We start from the raw sequence: 26288 nt of genomic DNA, 5'->3' as shown, positions 1-26288 counted from the left end.
CAGAAAGCAGCACTGACAGCCCTGAGAGTTTGCTTCCTTATTCCAAGTTTCATCTATTTTTTTTTTGCCCTTATTTTTCATGTAGTTTAAAGATTTTCTGGTTTGAGTTCTCATTTTCTGCCCACAGTTTTGTTAGTCTTGTACTTTCAATTGCACTTCCCTGCTAGAAAGTGGAAGGAGAAGAAAATAGAACAGTTACACAGAAGCTTTCTACATCACATCATCTGCTCTATTTTATTCAACACTGTGTGACACCACCTTTTAAATGAGACGGTTAAAATATTAGACCTCAAAAATTGAATCTGGAGGAGCTTTGATGAGGATTAATCTGATACTTTTTGAAGTAATGTTAGAAAGAAGCCTTGAGCAGTGGGAAGCTCTTTAACAGATTAACCTTTTGAAATAACATTAGTTTGTCTTGACAACAGGTTAAAATCTAGAAGCTGAAATATTTACCTACAAAAAAAGAGTTTTGCATCCAGTAAAGCTGAGGTAATAAGATAAGTTCCATCTTTTGCGTAGAAGAAAGAGAACAAAACATGTAAATATTTAATTTCACTTAATAGCTTTCAAAGCCCAGATGGAAAACAGTAATACTTTGATTCATGTGTGAAAACGGGGTTTGTAAATAGTTCAGTGACCTTTTTCCTTTCTTTCTATGACCCTGCCTGCAGAGAGCTCTGTGGTTTGAATATTTTTTCCTATTGTTAAGTCCAGTTTATTTAAGATAATGTGTGCTTTTTTCCCCCTACTTACTGTTACCTTTTTACAAATGTCTTGCAAGGTTTTCTTTGGGGGTGGTAATCCTGAAGGAAATATTTTCCTCCTCCTTGAGCTGAAGATCCTGTGGTCCCTTTCTGTATCATTACATGAAATTCTGAAAGAACTGGGAGATCTTTGCTTAATATTAAAGATTATATATATAATTATGGCATTATATATAATATATAAGCAGTATACATATATAAGCTGGCATTTTCATTTCTTTCCCTCCTTCACTATTGGAAGAAATAGTCAGTTTTGAGAGGAGTGGAATTATAGGATTATAGGAAACTATAATTTTACTATTTCAATTATTAGCATGTACACATTTCATCCTCTAAGAAAAAGTGGGAATACATCACTAAGCAAAACCACTCTGGAAAACCTACCTTTCCAAATGAGTTTTCTGTAGCTCAGGGTAACTTTGCCTTGTTTAGATTGGACTTCTGCCACGTGTCGTGGTGAGCTGTGGCAAGCCCTTGGGTAGTTCCTCAGCCTGCCTTCCACTTCTTCATTTTTTTCTTCTGATATATGGTTTCCTTAGATTTGCTTTGTTGCACATTAGTTTGGAGAGTGATAACATGATTTTATTTATAAATCTCGAAAATTCTTATTGAAATCATATTCTAAAAGCTATTTTCCTGGCTTTCTAATTTTTTTTAGGTTTCTGGCAGTTCACTGATTAGTTGAGGAAATACACAAAGATCGAATACTGAATGAAATGCTTCTCACATTTACTTGGGTGGAGGAGGAATTCGCCATGTAAATGTAAAATTATTTAACTTTTTAAGTTATTTTAACTGTCAGTAGAGGATGGAAATAGTAGCTTTGTAGGAGGGCTTATTTCCTTGACTGTCTCTAAATTTCTCTCGCAAAACTCAAAGTTGTCACACCTGGGACTTTAAAAGATATTTCTGTATATTTTACATGTTTCTTGTGAACAAACAGCTTGCCTGTTAAAGAGCTATGTAGCAGGCCGTTTTAATGCTTTTGATATCAGAATTTTTGTCTAGGTTACTCTTAAAGATTCTGGCTTGTATATGCTTTTTTTTTTTGGTCAGAATATTAATAGACTAGAAGAGTGTATTGTTCTTTTAATACTTTGAATTCGTTCCAGAAGGCTTGTTGGCTTATTGTGCTAGATCCTTTCAGCTTTGTCAGATACAGGGTAGGTCAATAACAGCAATAAAGTGCTGTGGATTTGTAATCCCACCTATGTTATAAGTGACTTGGTAGCTTTTAAGAATTTTATTGCATGTAAGAAATTAGTGACTTGAAAGTTTTATTTTTCTTTCTGAAAGTAATTGTATAGATGGTGTTAATGCTGTGAAGTCATCTTGAGCTAAAAGCTTAATTTTTATTCTCGTTTTGAATGGCTCTGATATCAAGACAAAAATTGTCCTGTGTACACAACAGCGAGGGAGGGCAATTTGCAAGTTCATGTTGACTTCTATTTGAGAAAATATTTCCAAATGTCTTTGTATGTGTGATATAACCCTTCAAAGTGCATCTGTTTTTATTTTGGTAGTATTTAGGCTACCAGTTGTGATGAATTTTTACTGATTCTAGACCAAGAGCAAAAATTCAATCCATTGTACCGTATTGTGTGGCAAGGACTGGCCAGATAACATTTTCCAAGCAAAGTGTTTTTATTCACAGAACAAGGTCAGTATTCTTTTATTCTTCAGGCTTTAGCTGGAGGATCTCCCTGAAAAATTGGACAGCTGCTAGTCTTCTGTAGCCTGCAAACTGCCCTGGGGAGCAGTCTTCCAAAACAGCAACTGCTCTTGTAGCTTATAGGTTTAGAGGAATGAAGGGTACAATGAGTTCTAGAAAGCCAAGTTTACATGATGCTCTCCCTACACAAAGCCAGGAATTGTGCTTCTCTCAAGGAAAACTATAAAAGTAGGTTTATTTTAGTGGCTGATCTACCAGTTCACTGATTTCTGACCTGATACAACTGCTGTAAAAGACAGGTATGGCAAGATCTCCCAGGACTGCCCTGGAGCTGGGGAAAGCCTGTGATTTTGTGGTGATCTGCAGGCATGTGATGTTTTCTCTGTGAGCTTGTATTAGCTGTTCTGGGAAACATTAGTTCTTAGCAAATTTAGGTAAGAAGATACTTATTGAACAAAAATGGCAGAGGCTGGGCTTGCATAACTCTGGCTTGATCATGAACAGGGCTTAATAGAGAAGAACTGGAACCAGACCTAAGTAACTGATGTCTGGCTTTGCCTCTCCCCCTCACTGATGGCCCCACTGTGAAGCTGCTGCTATTGCAGTGACCTGCGTGCAATAGCTTGGCCTTCTGAGGGCTTCTCCTACAAGGGGAGGAGCTCATTTCTGCTAATGTCAGCACAGAAAAGTTACTTTGATCTCTCCCTAAATGCAAAAATAAGAAAGCGTCTTAGTAAATTGGTAACAGATTTTAAACCTGTGATCATTGAAGAGTGTCTTGGCATTTGTTTTGTTTTCAAAGCGTTTCAAAGGACACTTTCTATCTACTGAATTAAAAATCCCTTTGAGGAACTAATGCTTCCCTTAATTAAAGGTACCGCTGGAGTATCTTAAGTTCTTGCCTGGTTGTTGTACAAGTTCCACATGCAGGAAGAAGAGCCATGTGAAAAGAAACAGCAAGACTGAAGTGGATGGGGAAGTATATAAAAGAGGCAGGAGGCCTGCACGCTCCAGCTTTTGTATTCTTTTAGCTGTCCTTAGGAGCTTCTCTCATCTTTAAAAACAGCTTTTTTGTTGTTTGTTTCAGCTTTTTATTCTTTATATTTTACCTGCCCCTCACTGTTTTTAGGGATCTCTGGTAAAGCCAGGCTACATCACGAGGGTATAGCAAGGTCCTGGCTAGGAAGGCAGTGCCATTCTCTATCCTGATTTATATTTCCTGTCACCCTCGTCACCACGTCATTGTGGGCAATTAGGCGGTTTTGTGAACGGTAACACCCAGAGACTTGCCTCACTTTCCATGTACGCCGTGGCAAGTTTCTCCATGCCTTTCTCTGCTGTACAAAGGAGACGTCGCTCCCAGCTTCTCCTTTGCCTCTTCAGAGGAGGGATAATACAAACGTGCAAACAAATATTTGCTTGTGCTTGCAATACACACAGCCACATTTGCAGCCTGGGCACACTGTAACCTTAAGCTTACAAGGGCATTCCTGAAATAGATCTACTAACTATGATAGGTGTTCAGTCAGCTTTTTAAAGGTAAAAAAATCCATTTTTTTTAGCATGCTGTAATTTCATGTTGTCCTGATATTCAAATGTAAACTCAAGACAGGGTATATTTTATGTATAACTTGTATTTGTATCAGTTTGTGGATTTCGCATGATTTTGTTTGGACAACAAAGACTGACCTGAAGACTTAAATAGTTACAGCTTCTGTTACCCTCAGTAATGTTACGGGTGAGTGAAGTGCTGAAAACATCTATTTATGTAGACAGAAGCCATTACTGGAGAACTGAAAGCATTTTAGCTACCATACTGTTTTTCAAAGTGGTTAAAGTCAACATATCTGTCATTTGAAGTCACGTGTTCCAAATATGCACATCCCTGCTAAAATTTACTTAGTCTTTGCTGTACGTATGCAGATGTGCATCTTCTTGTTATTAATGTGACTCGGGTAATGTAAGCAAACTGTTTCTCTTCTAGAAATAGATGTATAAAATAGGCACCTATTAGCAAATTTCTGATCAGGAAATTTAACTACTATTAGTAACTGATATCAGACAAATTAACTGATTGAGCAATGCTGCAGTTATAACTGGAGGAAAACAGAAAAATTTCCGTAGAAATCTCCACAAAGATCGTCCTAAAATGTGAGTGATGCACAAAATATTTTGTAGGGCTTTTTTTCCCACAGTGGGACCTTCAGTGTGAAAACAGCAAGAATTAGGCAGCTGACCTAGTTGCTGAGGTAGGAGTGCTGGGGCTGGCGTCTGCAAGGGGGCTTGGGGTACAGGGCTGTTCTGTTAGCATAAGGTTGCAGAAGGTGCTGTGGGGGACTGTGTTCCCTCTTCTCTCGTAACAGAGGTGGAGGATGGGAATTACAAACAAATCTGTTGTGGTCGAGGTGTTTATAGCATGTAAGTCAACAGCATGACCTTTTTTTCAGCTTTTTTTTTTGACAATAATTAGGAAACCTTTGGGAAGAGGTTATATATTTATGTTTTCAGTTCTAGCTTTTCTGAACCACTTAGGTAACTTCTTTGCTTTCATCTTAGGCATTTTACATGCTTTGTACATGCTTGCTTCACTGCCAGGCTCTCCCAAAGGCTATGAAAGGCTTCTGTCTTGGAAACAGGAACTCTGGCGAAACTTGCAGTACACACCTGTAAATACCATTCAGTCAAGAAACTGCTCTCATATTGTTCTACAGCTTGGATGTAACTCATGTTAAACACTCAAATTCCATTAAAAGTGAGGCATTTAATGATTTCTCCCCAATATACACCTTTCTCCAACTAGATCTTGTGTTACCTTTGCTCTTCTCCCTACTTTTTAAGATTCTGAATGCTTCTGTTAAAAATCAGGTGGCATATGAACCCACATCCTAGTTATTATATAGTAATTTAAGATAAATATTTTCCAAGTTGAGAGATTAGAGTCAATACAGGGAACGTTTCTGTTAGTTGAATTTTCCATTAGATAAAAAGAAAAGAAAGGAGTTATTAAAACTTTTTAGAAGTTACTCCCAAAGCAAAATTCCTTTGATCTGAGGATGAATGATATTTTCCAGCACAGACATTTCTACTAAGCTCTGTTACACATAAATCATACTTTTTTTCTGGGGTGTGTGTTGGGGAGTAGGAGAAAAAGAAAGAGAAGTATTTACTCTCAACAATTTAAAGTGAACGAAAGTAAAGTAGTTTAGGACAGAGACTTCCCTACAGATTTAGATTTAAGGAACCGATACCTTCTAGGGAGGACATTTAGGGCTGCCATTTGGAGAGCTGAAGAGGAAAAACATATAGAAATATTGCCGGAAAGTCTGCAGTTGTGTTTAGATAATATAAATTCTTATTTGAATTTATATTCATATAAGAATATAAAGAAAAAGAGATGAAGAACATAAGAAAAACAAGTATGCTTTAAAATATTTGTCCCTGACACTCTTGGAACTGTGTTTTAATAGGTATAATTTTCTATTACACTGAACGATAAATGTAACTATAACTACTTTGTTATATCTATAGTTTAATGATGCTGTTAAGATACTAGAAGTTATATAGTTAATATTTAAATTCTTGAACATTCTGTAAAAACATTTAGCTTTTGTTTACATATATTCTTCCCAGTTATACTCTTTAATATTTTGCACTCTTGACTTTTTTTTTGTCATTGATTGGTTTTCCCCTTTTTTCTTTATCACTGCTACCTCTATTTCTGCAGGAACAAGTAGGTTATTGGTAAGTATTTCAACTAAATCAGACATTACAAAGTTTTGCCCTAGTGAGGACTCTTTTTTAAACCCTCACTTACCTTGGTAAAAACTTTGTAGCCAATGGCCCAGTTGTCTATAAATGCTGTGCTTTCTCAGGTCTTCATTATTGCCTTGTCTGTGTAGTAGAATCCTAGTTTCCAGATTCTCTGAGAGACTTGGTCTTCTGCATGCCTTCCAGCAGCATCCATAGCTGTGCTGCCTTCGGAGATGAGATGCTGCCTTCTCCTGGGGCTTGCTCCCTTGTTTCTGTCTGCTCGGGTCCAAGTGCAGTGTCCTCTTTGTCTCTCCCATTTATTTATTTATTTTTTTTCATAAGACCTTAAAGCATTTGGGGCAGTTTGCTCTGAAGGTTCCTCCGCGCCCAGCAAGGTGCCGTCTGTTTCACACGTTCAGTTTCATCATCCTCGTCAACCATTATTCAGCTGTTCTCACATCATAACCTCTTCCCTTTTAGCTCTCATTAGACTCTCAGCATGGTATTTCCGCTCCCCCCTCTCTTAGTATCATGCTTCATGTAAGTTTAATCAGATTTGTTGCCTTATGCAGTACATATTTTCAAGGTATTTACATCTGTGCGTTTCCAATAAGTAGGACTTCCTTCTTTCTGCTGATCTTGGAGCAGCGCTTTCTGGAAAAGTTTTCTTTAATTCTAGTATATTTTTGGCACTGTTGACTTCACTGACGCTGTGAAGAATGGGAGGTCTAGACCCTTCCATGAAAATAGGTAATTGTCCTGCCAAATTACTCAATTACCCCCAAATGGCCAGAGTCTCACCATAGGAGAGTGCTAATTTTTCTGTCTCCCCTCCCTCCAGCCATTTTCCTTGGGAAATGATGGAAAGAAACCTTCTTTTTTCATGTGATTGAGGAAACTATGGCTCTAGGGGACAATAGAAAATTGAAGGAGTAGGGAAACCAAGAAGGGAAGGAATTTATAAGATTGAAAGAAACTAAGAATGGGAGAGAAAAACTCTCTCTCCTTTTACTGCAGTAGGTAAGTTAAGAAAGAGAGAAGAAAAAAGTGATGGAGAAAAAACGAAGTCTTCCCAAATAAGAATATTAAGGCTTTGTGTAGCCTTTTCGGATCTCCTGGCTGACTTGCTCCCAATTATTTAGCATCATCTAGTAGTGCAACAGCTAAGCCTATTTGCCAGGTTAATCCTGTTTGCCATGTACAAATACATTAATGCCCCAAATTGTCCATCATGCTTTCAGACTCCTTGCTTTTTTTTAATAATACGGTTTATTGAGCTCCCGAGTTTGTCCAGCTGGCTTAGCTGTGTATTGGGATAACTTGGTCAGTGGCCACATGTCTCCCAGAGTTTTCTCCTATGTGTTGAGAATGCGTTGGTGCACAGGAGCTTCTGAAGTGGGGACGGGCTGGTGTCTCCCCATGCCTGTGGTGGCACTCGCTCTGTTAGTGTGGTTGTGTAGGGATGTGACACCACTTGGAGCTTGTCTATGTCCCCAAGATCTGGTCGTGAGAGCTCATGAACAACTGGGCAAGGCCCTTCCTGTGTTCCCCTGGCCTCTGATTCTGGGAGGGAGACCTCACACTGGAAGGAAGAGAAGATTTGGGGTGGTTCTTCCTTACTACCCTAGGAAAGGGGCTATAGAAATTAAAAGGCTCATTTTGGAAAAGTGGATAGCATTGTGGATAGATGGAGTGCCCAGTCAGCCCCGGACTGAAAGTGTATTTCTCATACATAGTAGGTTAAATCTGAGCTAATTTGGACTGGAGTTCACGTGGAAGCTATTTTTTTTTCCTATGAGAAAACCAATGCTTGTTCTTTCCTTTAAACCTACCTGATATAAATCCCAGCAAACTTCTTCACTTTTATTTCTATTACTAACATCAGCTGCTTTTGTTCCACTGAGAAGCTTGTGGTCGTTGAAAATTATGGATCTGTGACAGGGGATGTGGCATGTCTGAAGTACAGTTACTGAAGTAATAAGTAAAAGAGTGAATTAAGAGCTTACAAATGAGTTTAGAGGCTGTGCTTGTCATTTGGAAAGTTCATAGGTCATACAGGAGTGGGATGAAGGAGAGATTGGAAGAGTCATCCAGCCATACACACATACACTCACATGGACCTAAGAAGCTCTTTCTTCTCTTTCTTATGTGCTTGCATTGATCTCAAATATAATTCTTACGGCTGGTCTTGTTTCTGTATGAAGAGATGCCTTTCCCCCACCTGCAATTTCCTCCTCTGACTTGCAGTGTATTTTTGTGTGGGGCTTTTCCCCCCTCCCCTTCTCTTTTAATAGCTGTATTTATTGTTCTTCACTTTCTAAAAATGTACCACTGTCAGTTGAAGTCTTTGTCATGTTACTTTGGTAACACCTGAAATTGTGCAGCTGATAAAGGCTTATTCTGAGTAAGAAAATGTGCTGTGTTCAGCTGCTCTTCTTGATACTTTATTGCATTGATTGATACTGAAGATCTCATTTTTCCAATTAATCAGATGACAGGAGTTAAAGAAGTTGTGTTGTAAGATTCTGCCTTCTTTTATGTATTTTTGCTTAGGGAATGAAATATTATTCAAACAAGTCTCCTGTAGCTGTTCTGTGGGCTCCTTTGAGTTTATCCTTACCCAAAATAAGCTTAAGTAGCTTTTATTTTTCTCATGTGCTGTGGAATCTTTGAGAAGATGCAAGAGGGCATCCCTTGCTCCTCTTGATGTGTGCCTACAAAAACGGAGGGGAAAAAACTCTAGGTAGTAAGCACAGAATTGCTAAGAGCTGAAAGGAAGAAGAAGTAAATTGTGCTTATGTTGTGTTCTTTAAGCTTTTGTGATTTACTCTTCTCTCCCAAACTGAGGGACATTCTCCTTTCTTATTTTTTTTTTGCCTTCAGAAATCTTTCCAGGTATATTCTTCCTGACTTAGATGATGGAGAGTGTAAGAATGGACTGCAACAACGAAAACAGGCTCCTTTCACTGAGATCCTTCTGCTCCAATAAAGAATTAATCTACATAAAGTAGAAGCCTTTCTCCAAGCTGCTCCTTATTTGGAGTTGCAGCATTTAGAAATTCTCATTTGGTTCCTAGGCAATTTTTTTTGACCTTGTAGTCATTTCTCTGTTCTAGAATCTAATGAAATTCAATCTTCAGATCCCTGTGGCTGGTAAAGGCAAAGTTGCCAAGTAAGGTGCTAGGTTTGTTAAAGAAATCCGCTTTCCCAGGCAAACCTTTGGGCTTTTGTTTTAAGGGCTTACTCATTCGGTTGTTCCATTTCAGTTGGCTAAGGGGAAGAAAGGACTGAAGGGTTTGGCTCATTAACTCTGATAGGCCACGTGGTCTTTACTGGTTTTGTTTGTTTATTTGTTTCTGAGCTTTTCAAATTACTTTTTAGAAGAAAGGGGTAATGGAAGTTCAGCTTGACTAGGATGTTGTTACTTCAGCAAGAATCTGAATTACTGCTGTTTTACTGCTCTATTTACAATCTTACTTCAGTCTTCTACCCAGTGAAAATAAAAGGAAGAAGTGGAAGGAGTAGAAGCATTACATCTTCACTTTAATAATAAAGTTGGTGCTCTTTCACTTGACATTCTCATGAGCAAATTTGGAAAATATTTCTAGGTGAAAAAGTAGGTGGATGCGGAAATAGTTAGAAGAAATCCCATGGTTGTTGTAGGAGAGCAATTCAAGTGGAGCACCATGTTGGTCTGTCTTGGGTCTGGTTGGGATCTTTTTTTTATTATTTAAGTGCAGTTTAAAAAAGGGGCTTCAATGGCATACTTGGAAGTGCTGAAAGCATGGTGGGGCAAACTTGGAATTCATCACCGTCTTGTGATACACTAGAAAAGTGTTCGAAACAGAAGAAAAAAGACAATAAAAAGTACTAAATTTGACAAGGAGGAAAAAAACGCAGTGTTACAGAATAGGACCTAGTTAGCAGCAGTTCTGCCGAGGGTTTGGGGGTTCTTTTATGTTGTGGGTGGGATAGATTGACAGAGTGGCAATCGGTTGCTTTAGTTTAAAAGTGTGTGTTGTGTGTGTTACGTCCGTGTGTGATACATAGCTTCTTTACTCAACAGTGAGTGTGACCGAAGGGTAGGATAGGTAACTGTTCCTTTCTGGTTAGGACTTTGGAAGGCTTAGCCTGAAGGTCTACCCACATTTTGGCAATGCAATCGATCAAGGTTGGAGGCAGCCCAGAGGAGAAGAAGAGGAGTAAGTTTTTAGTCATCAGGACCTGTAAGGGAAGATGAACTGGTTCAATTATCAACTGTTTTCCATGTCCACTGAAGATGTGAGAAGAAACCAATCTTTTTTGTCAGTGAGGGCTGTTAGATGAGAGATAAGGGAAAATTCGTCAATCTCTCTGGGAGTAGCTGATCAGCACTGTACGTTGTTTGGGATGGCTGTAAAATCTTTCGCTAGTTGATTTTTAAGGACAGAGTAAGTCCTCTAAGTTTATTTACCCAGTTTCCCAATATAGGAAGAACATAGTGCCTTCCTGAGGTTCCTTTGAACCCTTTCCCCTGTCTCTGAAGGATCTTTTCTGTGGTTTCTTTTACATATATATATATGTATATATATAAAAATATATATATGTGTGTATATATATGTGTAAGTAAAGTGCCAAAGAACAAGCAAGGGTAGGATTTTTATATAGTAACATTTGTCAAGCTTATTTATGTCAAATACGTTTTACAAAGGCATATGTATACTTGTTTTCTGTTTGGATATTACTACTTTAAATGTAAACTAAGGTGGATTTATCCTTCTTATTTTATAACACAATTACAATATTAATATTTTTTATTATTGGTTTTTAAATGGACATTTAGTTTCAGTATGTTTTCAGTTTGGTTTTGGTAAAGTTCTAGCTGAGGCTTCCTCTGTGAAAGGTTGCTCTGATCAGGCTGAGGGATGAGGCTTTTGGCTTAGTGTGGGCTTTATTCGAGGTTACTTTTAGGTCAGTGTTTGCATTAAGCAGTTGTGCTGCAGGGACATCCATTCTGTGCAGTTCTAATAAGACTTCAATACATTTCTTTTATATGCAGTTTTGTGACACTCTTCAGTGTAATGTCTGTGAGTTCTTTATTCTTTTTCTCCCCACTGCAACACACATATTCCAGAATTAGTATCAAAATGTTTTTGCAAAACATGCAGAGTCCAGGAGTTTGTGTTCGATTTCTTTTTTTAATTTTTGGCTTTGCTGTGAACTGAACTGCGAGTTCAGCAATCCCATATTTGCAAAGCAGGGCAAACAGAGCCAGGTGTCAATGAAAGGAAGGCTGAAGTTGGTATGGATAGAGTGGCCGCCCGTCATCCTGTCCATCTGTTTCCAAACTTATCGGAAATGAAGCATTTCTGTAAATGGATATGGGAGACCATGGTGCTTCATGGCTACCTGAAGACTCATTTGCAAAATGTAGCAGCAAAGTCTGGGGAAAAGTGATGCATTCAAAAGAATATTCCAGAGAACCTCCAAATACTGAAGCCCTACCACTTCTGCAGGGTTAGTTATTTCAAACTTTCTATGCCATCTGGGGATTTTCGAGTTGCCTTGCCCTTACTTTATATTCTTGTCTTGTCGTTGTACTTTTTTTCCTGGCTTGTGGTTACAGCAATTGGTTACTTTCAGTATCTTACCAAGGCTTGTGAAACCAAACCAGGGGCCTAGGTGAGAATTTGTTTCTCAAGGTCTCTTAGGCAAGTTCTTGTGGTAGTCATTGCCTGCTGGAGCCACTCTGGGAGGAAGGAAGGACTTTTGTCCTCTATTCACAGTTTCTACAAGGAGACTTTACCCGAGGCCATCTCCTCCAGTGACTTTGTTGTCCAAATGTCTGCAAATCCATTTTGTACCTGCAGAACTTGATGGGCAAGTCATGCAGATACCAAGTTATTGTTGCCCTGTCCCTGGTTGTCAAAGTCATGTGAAACTTGAAGTTATCAGAGTTGTTCCTTGGGTTTGGTGGTAAAAACAAACATAGGCTATAAAGGTTTGTAGCCTGCTGGATAGCCACGCAGTGGAGTTGTTCTTTCTGGGCACCTCATGGTAAGCTGGGTCATGAAACTTGCTCTCTGATTTGAGGAAAGGTGGGAAAATACCAGCCTTTTAGAGGACTTTTAGCTGGCTGATGGACAATGTTGAATGTTCATGTATTGATCTTTTTCTTTTTTTTCAAGTACAGTTAAAAGACTAGATGTTGTGCCTACATTCAAAATAATTTGTCATTTGGGGATGCAGAAGGAGTTGGAAATTATAATATCCTTCCCACAAAACATGCTTGTGCATCTCTTGGGGAAGACAACTAAATCCAGGCTCTGGTTACTGCAGCAGATCATTGCAAAGTGAGATTCCCTTGTATTTTTTTTTTCCAGCAAGTATGAGAGTTCAAGGCATTTTTTTCCTGCTGTCTTGCTGATCTCTGGCCTACAGCTAATGCTGGTGGCAAGAACATTCTTTCCACAGATACCTTTGCCTGCAAGCCACAGGGTTTAGTGAAGTAGTATCTCCTACTACTAGAGATACCCCTTGTGCTCTTCAGGGCAGTGTTTGGCTGTCAAGCAGAGCAGCAGCAGTCAGTGCAGATGTGCTGTGCTAGGAGGACACTGGTATTTGGTCACCAGTTACCTCCAGATCCCCTTTAGCTCTGTACAAACTACAAGGTACTATAGAGCTAAAATGTTGACTCCTTTCCTAGGCTGAGGGGAGAAGGAAAGATATAAAAATGGATGCAAGTCCCAAGGTAGTGTAGGCATGGTGAACTGGATATGCTAGCTGGGTAGTTAGAGCTGGTGGCCACCGATAGGACTACAGGAAATGGCCACAAACTGAAGCACCAAAAGTTCCACAGGAACTGAAGGAGACATTTCTTAATAGTAAGGGTGCCAGAGCCCTGGAACAGACTGCCCAGAGAGGCTGTGGAGTCTCCTTCCCTGGAGAGGTTCTAAACCCTCTTGGACACAGTCTGTGCCATGTTCTCTGAGTGGCCTGTGTGTGCAGGGGGTTGAACTAGATGATCTCCAGAGTCCCTTCCAACCTTAAGTATTCTATGAATCTATAACCAGAATAATACCTTAAAACTGTCCTAAGTTTGTGCATAGTTTTAAGTAAGAGCTTTTTATGGCTTTTACTGATAAGAGTGTAATTACTATTATACACATATTTTAATCATTATATATCCAAACTGTCCCTTGTGTTTTATTTGGATTCAGGTCTTCCCTCCAAGGATTCCTGGACTGTGTACCTCTTAAACCTCCCTGTTACCTTCGGCAAGGCTCCCAAAGACCTATGGGCTGCTTCCCTACTCCCCCCTGTTAGACAGGCCATAAACCTTCTGTCCAGACAGCAGAGACAACCTGTTAATGACTGTGCCAGTGCTTAACTAGGTATCAACACAGTTGTTAACTCACTGGGATGCCAACACTCCCTCCTGGCCCAGCAGGAGCCACTTTGTGGCCTATAAGGAAACCGTGTGCTATTTCATAAAACAAAACATCTTGTTAATTATAGGAGCATGGAAATGAGAACAGTGTGTAGTCTTTGGTTAGTTAGTAGTCTTTGGTTATGACTGGGCCCAAGAGTGATTCGCTGCTTTGGACTGATAAAGGCTGAGGGAGAATTGGCCCTTAAGTCAGTTCTTGCAGAAAGCTGTAACAAAATAGTACATGACGGTTAGGGGTGGTTTTAGCGGGTGGAGAACCGAGATACTGGATTCTAGATTTTAGTCATGCTGAGGTGCAGCCTGCGGGAAAGAGGCCATGTAGAAGCTGGATGGTTAATAGTAGCTGGCTAAGATTAAAAGATTTTTAAAATAATGGTAAAGAACAACAAAAAAATGGAGAAAGAGAAAAATGAGGGTATTTTTTTTTCCAGAGAAGGGAGAGGGAAAGAGAAACACCACCTTTGCAGGCTGTTCGCTGCTGGAAGTGGGCTTTACACCTCTTTACAAATTGTGTGGCAAAGAGTCTCGTGTGGAGTGACAACCTGACAGATCTTTTTATGAGTATATGAATCCTTTCAGCCTGTTTTTCCCAAGACATGTTTGCTTGTTTTGTGCTTCTCAACCTGTACACATAAGCTGTTAGTAACGACGTGGGTGTGGGGAGAGGCGGAAGAATAAGGAGAGAGATTTAAACTGAAGGTAACCCTGGCAGAAGAACAAGCAGATACCGAGTGCTCACGAGTAAAATGGGAAGAATCAGACCTGTGCTGTAAGCCCGAAAGTGGGCTGCATTCTGTTGCTGTTCAGAGGTCCTCTATTTTCACATGTTTCCTGTTAGCTGCATCCCAAAAGAATCACATGAAAAAAACAAAGACCTCTCCCTTAACCTTTCTCCATGAATGAAGTGCGTTACTTGTGTCGCGCACAGCTGCGTCAGGTTAGTTGTTTGATCCACATGTGGGTAATGATTAACAGCAGAGCTGGAACCGGAGGCACCAGGAACTCCAATGTGGCGTCACGTCCCTGGCCCTGGCCCTGGCCGGCTGGCTGGGCTCTGTGTGGGGCTCCGGGGCAGTGGAAACCAGCCCGGGCGCAGGCTGCAGCCGTGCACCATTGCTCAGTATCCTTGCGTAGCTTTGCTCTGTGTTATCCTGCAGGTTCCCTCCTGAAGAGCCGTTATGTTTTAAGGCCGCCGTTCGTGGCTTTTTGGCTCTTGCTGCGGTGTTAATTATGCAGCAGATTGGAACCAGCCTAGCACTTGGGCTTTACTGTGGGTTGTAAAACCTGTCCGACCATCTTGCCTTGTAACTGGAAAGCTGCTGCCGTTGGTGATGACTGAAATTGAAGTATTTAGGGTTTTGCCGTGGACTGTCACAAAATTGCATCACATCTCCTACTCTCGAATTATTCTTCACCCCCTATTGCCTCCAGCCGTGACCTCGCAGGCCAAACAGGGCCACGCATGGCTGGGACGAGGGAGGCCGAGCAAATGCGCGGGAAATGCGAGTCGGGAAATGGTAGCGAGGGAGCAGGTGAGGAGGCACGCGGGGGTTAGTGAAATCCCTGTGCCCCAAACTGGTGAGAGATGCTGCAGCCTGCAGGCGAGGTGTAAATTTGAGCTCCTTCGTTAAAGTTTCAGTAGTATTCCTGGAAAAGTCAAGATGTTATTCACAGCTCCTGCCCAAGTTCAGATTTTAATGGCTATGTTCTCTCTCTGTTTCTAATTTCTATTTTAGTAGAGTCATATTAGCCTCCTGCTCCTGTCTTAAACTGCTCTCAGAGAGCTGTTGTGAAAGTGTTTGCATTCCAGCAGTGGACATGTTTGTGATAGGCAACAGATTTGTTTGCAGGTGCAATGGTCCATGTGAACATTCTTGCATTTTGCATTCTTTCGGAATCAGGGAATTACATTTACATGACAGATGCTAGGTCAAAAATGCAGTGCTGCCCTATGGCTTTTTTTGGCTTTTAATGTGTGCAGAACAAGTTTTTCTGGCCTGAATATAAATATACAGCTTTGCAACATGATCATGTGTAATCACACTTACATGTTTTTCTTTCGTAGGATTCAAGTGCCCTGTATGTTCAAAATTTGTATCTTCTGATGAAATGGATTTACATCTTGTGATGTGTTTGACAAAGCCAAGGATAACCTACAATGGTAAGAAAGAAGTAAGCTGCTAAGTATTTCTCCATTTTAAAAACTAGTGTGATAATAATTCTTTATTAATAAGATTATCTGCTAATTAAATTCACTTTTTGTGACTGGACTGAGAAATACTGTTTGATTTATTTATTTATTTAATTATGCTTATGTTTCATTTTTTTAGAGTAATTTCTAATTAGCTTTTTTTTTATACTGCATGCCAATATAATTCACGCTGCTAACTCATACTACAAATGTAGAATTTTTCGTATTTGACTGTGTTCATTTCATTTTTGGACTTCAAGATCAGATATTGGTCATTGCAAGTGTGTACTTGCCCCTTATTCAAGAAAGTGACTTGAATGTCTAAATAATTTTTTCCTTCTTGAGCTGACACTCAGAGGCTCTAAGAGAAGCACACAGAAAGACTTAGTAAAAACAGGAATTGGAAAATGTTACTGAAATCTTAGTGCCTATTTTGGCCGAGCTGCCATGTTGTTGTAAAATTTTGTAAGTACTTTCTGAATGATTTGAAGAAGTTGAAAATTCTGATTCAGTATGAGGAAGAACTTGTTTGCGAGGGTGGTCACACGGGAACAGTGGCACAGGGAGGTTCTGCTGTTTTTGAAGGTAATCAGAAATTGCCTGGAGCAACCTAGCCTAGGCTGACTCTTCTGTGATGAAGGAGTTGGAGACCTCCAGAGCTTCCTTCTAGTGAAAATTATTGTGTAAATAACCCGTCATCTTGTGGACAATATAACCTTTCTGGCCTTCTTGCTGTTATGGTATCTGAAACTGTGAATTTTGCACAGGGACAGATCCTGAAGGATGTCTGTGCCCACCTTATTCTTTGCTTTGCCAACAATGAGGCATCCTGGCTGTAGGAACAGCCAAAATAATTTGAAATTGTATGCATCTAGATGTGAAGTTAATTTCAAAACATAGGAGTCAAGATGAGTAAATTATTTTTCTTGGTGTTACCACTCGTTTTTAGAAGAGTTGACTTCATCTAGCAGAGGGTTGTTATTTGCTTTGGTTTTGGTTTTCAGTTAGGACTGAGCGGTTTCAGTGTGTGTTGAAATAAATCTGAGTACTTGGAGATGTGAAGCATTAGGGAGAAGCAGCCTGGTTTCCCTGTTAGGGAAGAAGAGGCGGTTACGTTTGGGGTGTGAGGGAGAGGAGGAAGCTGGCAGAGAAGCTCTCCCAGTAACACAGCCGCTGGGATGTGCGTAAATGAGAATTTAACTGTGTGAAATTCTTTGCCTCTGTTGCTTTCCACCTGCACCTATGCACACACATAGACGACTGACTTTTATCAAAGAAACAGCAGCTATCTGTGTTTTTTTTATTCTTGTATCATAACAAAGCAATAGTTGATGGGGTTTTTTTCTGAATTATTTCTCTTGGCTGCCACGCTGTTGGTTGGAGTCCATTCTTGGAGCATGTTTTTACCTTTGTGGAGTCTCTTGTCTTAAAAAGCTTTCGTATAAGTGAGCAGAAGTGCAAATGTGTAAGTGGCACCTGAAGCCACTCTCTCAACAGTCAACAACGTGACAAGAGTAGTTCTGGACAGAGCAATATGAGGTATTGCCTGACTCATGGAATTTCACTATTCGAAAGTGTAGGTGCAGTACAGAATCTCAGGTGCTCATTCTAAAAAGTGATGATAAGACTTGAAAGGAGAAAACGACCGAATTACATCAACTGATTACCTTAATAAAATGGTACATTGATCCTTTTAACTTTTAGGATTGTAGATTAAATTTTGAATCCCAGTATGCTGGGTACTAATGTACCCAACTCAATAGAGAAACCCCTCTGAATGCTGTTAGTCTGCCAGTGCCTTCTGGCACCTTTCTGTACTCAGAAAGGCCAATAAGGTCTCATGCGACTCCATGAGAACTTTTTTTTTAGTGTTAAGTTACTGCATCACAGGGAAGCCTAGGATACCTCTTAAGAGTTCAGTAGCATCAGTGGCTGCTTATGGTTGTGATCCCTTCAACCAAGCTAATGCGGGGAGACTTAATTAGCAGGTTGATAACTTGACGTTGCTATCATGATGTGCCCAGAACTGGATAGGAATGACTATGTGTGTGCATCTGTTCAGTATTTTTTGCTCTTTGCAGTGCTGGGAGATCAGTGATGGATTTGCCTTTTTATCATGTCAAGTGCATCTCAGGTGGTGCTTGAGGGGAGAAGAGATCTCGCCTTCAACTTTCAACACCCCCTTCCCAAATGGAAGGTCTCTCTCTGTTTTCTTTACTTTCTCATTGCTATCTTGGCCTTAAGCCAGGTACAGTCAACTAGAGCCAAGCAGGCAGCATTTGTTTGCCTTGATCCCTGGTGGTTTCCTAGTCCTATTATCAATAGCAGGAAAACCGTCCACTTTTTCCTTGTTTTCTGTCTGAATCTTATGCTGCAAGTCGTTGAAGATGACCTTAAACTTGTGAGTGCTAAGATGTTTAAAAAATGCCCAGTTGGAGTGAACTGTGTGACTGTCTCATTCTGTTCTAGATAGGTTTCCTCATCCTGTAAATGTTTGAAGATTAGTTCTTTTTCTAGGAAATGTCTGGGAACAAATTTTGCATATTATCTTTCTGAGAAAACAAACGTTCATTCTTTTTAATATGAGTCTGAAGCATGTAGTCTTCCCCCAATTTGATAAGAGTGTTCAGTTGTGATCTGGAGTTTAACAAAAATTAATGAGTCCTCACTTAGATCCAATCTCTAATTGCTTTCTGAGCTACCTTTGTGCCTTGCATTTGGCAGGAGGAAGGGTCAGTGAACTGCAAACTCTGGCAGCTGTCTGATTTATCTGTGTTTTCTGAAAGAGACTCGTCACAAATCTGCCCCAGTTCTATGCTAGAAGCTGTGCTGAGTTTCATATAAATAAATCACTACATTTTATTGGCCTTATTCTTGAAAAATCATGTGACCTGCCCCCAACAGAGATCTCATTGCTTATTCAATTTGGCATAAAAAGAGCTCTTTCTTATTTCTGTAGGACTTTGTTCCAAGTATCTCTTAAACTACTTGTGCTCAGACATGAACCAGTATCTAGTAATTTTGCTACAAAAGCTGTTTAAATGAATCAAATTGTGCAAAAACATTGTGTTGTTTAGTGTTACGGTCTTAAATAGACTTGCCTATTTTAGCAATTAAAAACTCTTTTCATGCTGTTACTTCCTGAGAAGCCAGAATAGGTCCGATGGCCTAGCTAGCACTTGTGCCTCAGAGTGCTAAAAGGCAATTCTGTGAAGAAAGTGGGTTACTTACCAGCTGATTGGGTTCTTGGAAAAAAAATACTGCCAGAATACTGTGTAGCCCTCGCCATTGCTTTTGCCTTCTCCAGAGAGTTTAATGAGCCCCCTTACACCATCTTTCATGTTTGCCCTGCTGAGCTGAGCGCAGAGCCCATCTGGTGACCACTCTACCAAAGAAAGACGAGGCTTGCAACTCACCCTCATTTTGGTTAAGCTGAGGCACTTGCTTAAATAACACTAGCATTTTGGGTGCAACTTGCAGTTAACTCCTTGCTGAAAAGTTAGTTTGCAGAAATAAGAGCTCCTGAGAAGCACATCTGACTTAGCACAATTTAGATTTTGAATTATTGGTGGGGTGGAGGCTAAGTGTTCACTTTTCTTTATAGTCTTGGGGTATTTTTTATTACAAGAAGGTGTTTAAAAAATGAAAAGGCACAGAGAAGAGAGGGAGGGAATGTTGTGATTTAAGAGGGACTAATTTTAGATGTTTCACAGATGATGAAACTAACTCCTTTTTGACAAAACCTTGCAGTTAGGTCTGTCTGAACTTAACTCTGTTTTTCCTTCTAGTATTTCTTTGTTTCTCAGAACACTTTGTAAGGTGTTATGATTATTATTTTAATTTATTACTATTTATTATTATTATAATTAAGGGGCCTCTCTGACAGCTGGGTTTAGCAAGCTGACCCTTCTCCAAATGGGGAAGCCACTGCCCCGAGAGCCAGTCCGCTCCCTCCACTGGCTGGCTGGCTCGGCAAGGCAGCCCGTCCTCCTTCAAAAGTTTTGATTGAATTAGCACATTCCTGTGGAATATTTTGAGTTTCATCAACTCAGCACTTTGTGCTGGAACCTTGTTCTACTGGAAACTTTTTAACTGGCCCTCCTTAATGCTGCTTGCTTACTTTATAACTGCATTTAGGTCAAATATGGCAGTGGGGCTGATTATCAGCCGACCAGTTGACATTCACCGAGGTTCGTTTTAAGGGCTAAAGCTTTTGCTGATGTATTTTCAAAGAGAAAATGTCAAGGTAGTGCTTGAGCTGCCTGGGCTTTTTCTTTATTCAAAGCAACTACTCTGCTGCTATTATTGTTGTTATTATTATTATTATTATTATTATTGCTATTGCTATTGCTATTATTGTTATTACTACAGTTGATGAAATTTGTACTCTGTTACCAGAAAAGATAGGGGATCAAATATTATTGTCAACGTTGATTGCATGCATGGCTTTGTATTTAGGACTTATTCAGCTTATTCGGTTTTGAGTGTAGGATTAGTAAGTATATAAGCAGTAAATATTTAGCATAAGTGATCTACACCACTAAATTGAGATATTTTAAAGTCATTCTTTCTTTCACCTGAACTTCTCTACCGAAAAGTGGAAGTGTTCTTGATTTGTAGCTGTTACAAAGTCTTAGGGGCAAATTGCTTATGCCAGGATATGAATGGTCATTTTATGCTGTTCAGGAGTGCATCTTAACCCAGTGTTGAGATCACTGAGAGACGTAATTCTGGCAGCCCTGCCCATTGCAATGATGTGATTTCCTTATTAGCTTCTCTGTGTGTACACACACACAGAAAAACAACTTAACTGCTCTGACAGATGCACCCAGACCTGCAGCCTGGAATGCTGCGAATTGCCAACTTGGAGTTCACTTCTCTGCTGGGATTCCTGAAATCAAACCCTGAAAGACCTCGCAGAAGGGCATCGTGCCAGTCTGCCTGGAAAAGCTTAAGCCTCACTCCCTGTCCTCATCCTTTAATAGGACTAGACTTTCAGCAAAGCGGTACAAAGTCATACTAAGGAAAACTGGTTCTTTCATTCCCCTTTCCCAGAGGAGAAAAGTCTCTGTAGAATTCCTTAAATCTTCCGTTTTGGAGTTTTAACAAAATTATGGGCTGTGAGGTCTGGCTTCTTGCTCTGCTTTAGTTGGTGCTGCACACTGTCCTCAGGGAAAAATAAATAAAATAAATAAAATAAAATAAATAAAAGAATATGCTGTGCAAAGGAGTTTAAAAGCACAGGTAGAGAATTGCCCTGTCCTTGCAGTTAAAATAGTAACATGTGCTCTTGATTTGATCTTGTATATCCATGAATACCCTTCAGAGGGAGGTTCATTCAGTTTTTCCTAATGCTTTAAAATGCTTTTTCTTCTGTATGTCTCAAAAATAATTAAAATGAATGCTCAACATCTGTTGAGCCTGGAGACTTCATTTCGTATGATGACAACAGAAGAACATTACTACAGTAAATAAAAGAATAATCTCAGACACTTGCATAGCTGTTATTCCAGTGAATTGCTCTAATAACAGCACAAGTTTTTCCAAACTTCTCTTGCAAATTGTTGTTGCAGTTTCAAGGAGAGAAATGATTTGAAAAATCTTCAAACTTGAAACATCAAGTTGAAGAACTTGATCCAGCTTTTCTGATTCCTTTGTTCTTGCTGCCTTGGGGAAGCGCGGATGACATTTTAGCAGGGAGGGAGGGAGCGACGTTTCACCAGGGTCACCCTCGGGGAGCTGTTAGTCCAACCCTGACTGCCAAGAGGAACCCTGACTCTTCCGCCCTCAGTTTGGTAGAGCTGTATTTCCTCCCAGCCTGCCCAAATCCCTCTTTCAGCAGCTTTGGTGCCTCATAGAAGAGCAACACTGCAAAAATAGCCTGTCACTGTTAAGAAATTTAAGATTTTAACTTTCCATGTGATTTTATATGATCATGATTTCCATGCAGACTACCCCATTTATCCTAGTAAGGTGTCATCTCAGAAACTCAGTGGTGGTAGTTTAAATACCCACATTGCCTATTATCTTACTCTTCGTGCAATAGAAAGTTAGGCACGGGAACATAAAGTAACTGTGACAATTTCACACTGTAGTTTGTTGGTGTTCAATAGGTGATGTTATATTTTATTGCTGTGATGAAGGAGAAGCCACATGTTTACATCCTTCTGAGAAGAGATTACAAGTCAGAGATCCCGTCCTTTCGTATATGCCACCCATGTCTGATTTGTTCTGAATGGGACTGACTCTCCCTAGGAGGAGGATACTTGGTGGGTGATTTCTCCGCATACTTTCCCTTGATCTAGGCCAAAGTCCATGAGGCGGCACTTCCTATGATGAAGCTATCAAAAGTCACTCTAGGTCAACATAACTCTCATGTCACTTTAGACTTAATTTCCCACTTAGTACTTGATTGTTGAGGGTGGGACAGCAATGTTTTTCTCCATATGTTGGAATCCCCTATCTAAAAATGCACGTGTGGCACAGGAATATTTATCTCTGGTACTTAGTAAATACATTAAAGCTATTGACAGATCGTAAAAGGGGCTTGGTTGTTTGTGAAAGCAGCAAACAGGATCATTCATGTGCTGAATAACCCAAGTTCATTCCTCTCCTTATGAACTACTGATCTCAAATAGAGCACGGGCTTGCCTTGGTACTGGCAGCACTGCCAACACCTGATAGCAATTCTTGCCCCAGAAAATTGTAGCTAATATCAGTGCTGCCAAGAATATCTGCAGGTGAAGAAGGGTCGTTCAGATGAGGCAGGAGGAGAACTGTGGATGTTCTGCTGGATGTGCTCGTGTTGTGTAGTGGGCATGCAGGGCTCCGTGCAGTGGGAACCCAGGTGTAGGCTCGTGGCTCCGCGGCCAGGCCCCGCAGAGCTGGGACTCCGCAGCATGTGATGCGGGCAGATGGGAAGCACCTTCCGTGTCTTACCCGTAATCAGTGTTGAGCTCCGCGAGGTCATGCAGAGGCTGTCATAAATCGTGTCTGCAACTGCTGCAGTCTTGTGACTGCTGGGAATTTAGCTTGAGGGAAGATGATGTCCCTAGTCTTGCACGGTAATTCCACAGTCTTTGAATTTGATACCTCTAAAGCCTTGTGATAACTCCTTTGTTAGCTGCAAACTGATTTTTTTTTTTTTCAGTTGCTCTGTGGAAACAATATCCTTGAAAATGCACATCTTTTCCTAGTCTTAGAGGATATATTTCACAGCCTGGATTTTAGAATAAAAATGCTTGCAATCTTAGACTTCTGAAAAATGAATGCCAAACTGCATGTCATTGAGGCCTATGTAGGAATTCCTTGGTATTTCCTTCCCTATATTCCATACAGTTTTGTGAAAACAGCTAAGTCTCAGATCAAGAATTCTATCCTAAAGAAATATAAAGGCAGCACTGCTTGCTGAGAAACTCCTCTGGGGCAGATAGTTGGGAGGAGAGCTTGAAATGTCATTAGTATTATTTTTATTCCAATTAAAATCTTGCTAATTAAAATGACTCCTTTTTGTTGAATTAAGTAGTCTCTCACTTTGGAATTGCAGGCTCAAGCCTTCAATGCTAAAGGAAATCGGGGCAATCTTTTGAAGAGTGTTTCAGTGGTTGAGTAACATCCAAAACCTGCTGAATGAAAATACTCTCAATGTGAAGGAGCACATAAATCGGAGATTATCAGCAGTGTTTACATAGGAATTCTTTTTTTTTTTTGATTTTTTTAACCAGCTCTGAGTAATTGTAGTTCAATTGTGTGATGCTCCAACAGCTTGTAAGTGGTCTCCTGCTGGTGATTACAGGGCCCATGTACTGGCACGGCCTGTCGTGTCCCCACGGGCAGAACGCGCCTCCCTCTGCCTGCCTGACGTCCTCTCCCGTAGCCCTCGGTTTGTGCAGCTGCACGACAGGACCCGCTGTTCTAGCACGCACCTGCAGTGCTCACTGCTGCTGCTAGTGCCAAGCTGCTAGGTTGCTCACTCTGTGCTACAGCTGGGACAAATTTGTTTGTTTTGACAGTGCTCCTCATGCCACCTTTGCCCAGGTGAAGTTTGTGTAGGTAGCCTTTGTGTGTGCCCAAGCAAGCCTCCAGCCTGTGGTGTTCAGGGATTTCTTCAGCCCACAAGCACGGCCTGCTTTTTTTGAGAGGAGGAGAGGGGGAAGAGAGAGTTGTTCGGTTTGGATTTTTATCTTTTTCTTCCCCGCCACTTCAGTTCCTTGCAAGCCTACGTCGATCTGTGGCTTTACTAGTTGAAACACCGCAATGTCTAAGTGGTGTTCAGTAGTTGTGATTGCTTCTAGATTAACACATGAGGAGAGAAATGCAACTTTAGCACAGTTGTAGAAATATATTGCCAGGTTATATACATAAGCCTTTGAACAATTATTGGAGACTTTTCCTTTAGAAAGTTTTCTTAATATTTATTATTTATGAGTGATTCATAAATACTGTTGAAATTACATGGGTGCTTTCTATTTGGTGCTAAGATATAGAAATTGATAGTTTGCTTTAAAATGTCGCATTCCATCTATGTAGCAAAGATAATTGCTTTTGAAATAGCAATTGTTTTTTAAAAAGTCTGCTGTGAACAGTGGAAAAAAAATCCAAGTAAACATTATGCAGCAATTTACATCCAGGTCCTGTGTGTGCATTGACACCAGGCATTCAGCTTTTACTTGGAGAAGACGCTTTAAACCTGCTTAGTAAACCCCTCCTTTAGGCCTAGCACCTAGTACTGTGGTTAGTAAGACAGAATTTCTGCACACTGAGTCTTGGCAGTCGGGTTTGGCACTATGTGTTTCTCAGTAACCCATCATACCTTCCCAGAGAGCAGCGTCTCAGCCCGACGCACCTTTTCTCCTTCCCTCCCCTGCGCTATTTTGATCCCAGACTGATAGTTTCATCCTTTGTGCTGTCTCCCTTAGCGTTGCCTCTGCATCTCTTTTGCATCGGATCCAAACAAGCTCCACTCCAAGCTTGCAAAGAAATGAGTCAGTCAGTTGGCCAGTGTTAAAAGGCAGGAAAAAAGACCTGGCAAAACTCACTGTGCTTAGGGCACCTGTAAGGAGACTGGAATAGGAGCTTGGAAAAGAGCAAAGTGGAGAGGACAGTGACTCAAACCCTACATATAGCTTCAGAGTAAGTCACTCCTGAAGCAACCTGTGTTGCTCAAAGGTGGTAAGATAGCTAACCACAACCAAGCTATGTCTGCTCATTCCCTTCCTGCCCTTGCACTTCACGGGCGCTCTCCCTGCCCTCTCCTGCCAGGAAGGTTTCTGACCTGCCTGCTTTACCTGCAGTGCATGGGGTGAGAATCTGCACGGATGGTTTCCAGTAGGCCAGAAGGGTCCCCATCAATGCTCTCAGGTTCTTGCAGGCTGTTATGAGAATGAACATTCCTAACTGAAACTAATTTCAAAGCAGTTTTTATGACTTCTGACCAGGCACTGAATGGTTGAAGTCTTGACATTTGAAAAACTCTCTTCTGCAATCCCTCTGGTCTGGCAACATAATAAGCTCAACATCTCTTGATAAACTGCCAAAGCAAGAGGGGTTTCCCGGCCTCAGTGCAGCTCCTATTGCACAACCCCACCGACACCTCAAACTTGCAAGAGGTTGTTTCATTTTCCAGCTCAGACATTCCCTTCAGCTTGGTCAGAGGCAGCCGTCTTCCACCTACTCCTGCACATGCTCTGCTTCCCTTTCCCAGTCTTTGCAACCATTGTTGGCAACAGCAGCCTTTCTTGCTTGGGCAAAGATGCTCATTTTAGCAGGGTACAGCATCCTAGTGAAGTGGGTCAGAAGGAAAATTTAATTGAGGAGAACTGTCTGTGCCTGCTACATGAAAAGAATTCTTTGCTCTCCTGACCAAGGTGCTGCCTTTTCCTTGTTCTGTTCCTCATAATTATTCCTCCTCAGCCTGAGTGACTAACCCAAAGAAGCTGCTGTAGATACATGCATTGGTGTGTTAGGGTGTTGGGTTTTTGTGGGGTTTTGTTTGTTTTGGAGCTTTTATTTTAACCTTTGGGGAAGAAGTCACGTGGCGCACTAGGCAAAGTGCACCTCAGGCCTCTTTCCCTCTCCTGAGTGTGCCCCCATTGGCACCAAGGCTCCTTTCTGCCCCTTGCTCTCCGTGGAGCCAGATGGAGTCCAGCTGCTTTGGGAGCAGATTTCTGGATTGCACTCCTGAGTTCTCAACAGGCCCAGATGTATTTTGGCATCTATCATAAGTTTCTTGATGCTGGTACGGATTGGCCAGGATATATAGGCAGCGCTTAAATATTTTGCTTTGCTTTATTCTTCAAAAATATAAAGCACTCCATAGGAAAGAATGAAAATGATGGCAGATCGGCGTGCATGGATCCTGCCCTGATGTTGTTCTGTCTCCCTCACTTCTACAAATTTCCTTTGTCCCAACTAATTCCTGCTCTGTAAGGAGCAGCCCTTTCTAGCTGCCGGCACCTCTTTGTCAGCAATACGGGCCGC

At 40.8% G+C, this 26288-nt stretch overlaps 1 protein-coding gene across 1 annotated transcript in view; it reads left to right on the top strand.

Moving 5' to 3' along the window:
* ZNRF2 (zinc and ring finger 2) overlaps positions 1 to 26288 on the top strand; it is a 55979-nt gene that overhangs the window by 13463 nt on the left and 16228 nt on the right. The window contains exon 3 of the mRNA XM_026045505.1: positions 15684 to 15779. Coding sequence (XP_025901290.1) covers positions 15684 to 15779 — 96 coding nt within the window. The remainder of the gene's footprint in view (positions 1 to 15683; positions 15780 to 26288) is intronic.

Source organism: Nothoprocta perdicaria, unplaced genomic scaffold (genome assembly GCF_003342845.1).
Source record: "Nothoprocta perdicaria isolate Ctin4 unplaced genomic scaffold, notPer1 scaffold_40, whole genome shotgun sequence".
NCBI classification, from domain to species: domain Eukaryota; kingdom Metazoa; phylum Chordata; class Aves; order Tinamiformes; family Tinamidae; genus Nothoprocta; species Nothoprocta perdicaria.
The sequence above is the reverse complement of the archived record's forward strand: the minus strand, read 5'-3'. Positions and strand labels throughout refer to the sequence as shown.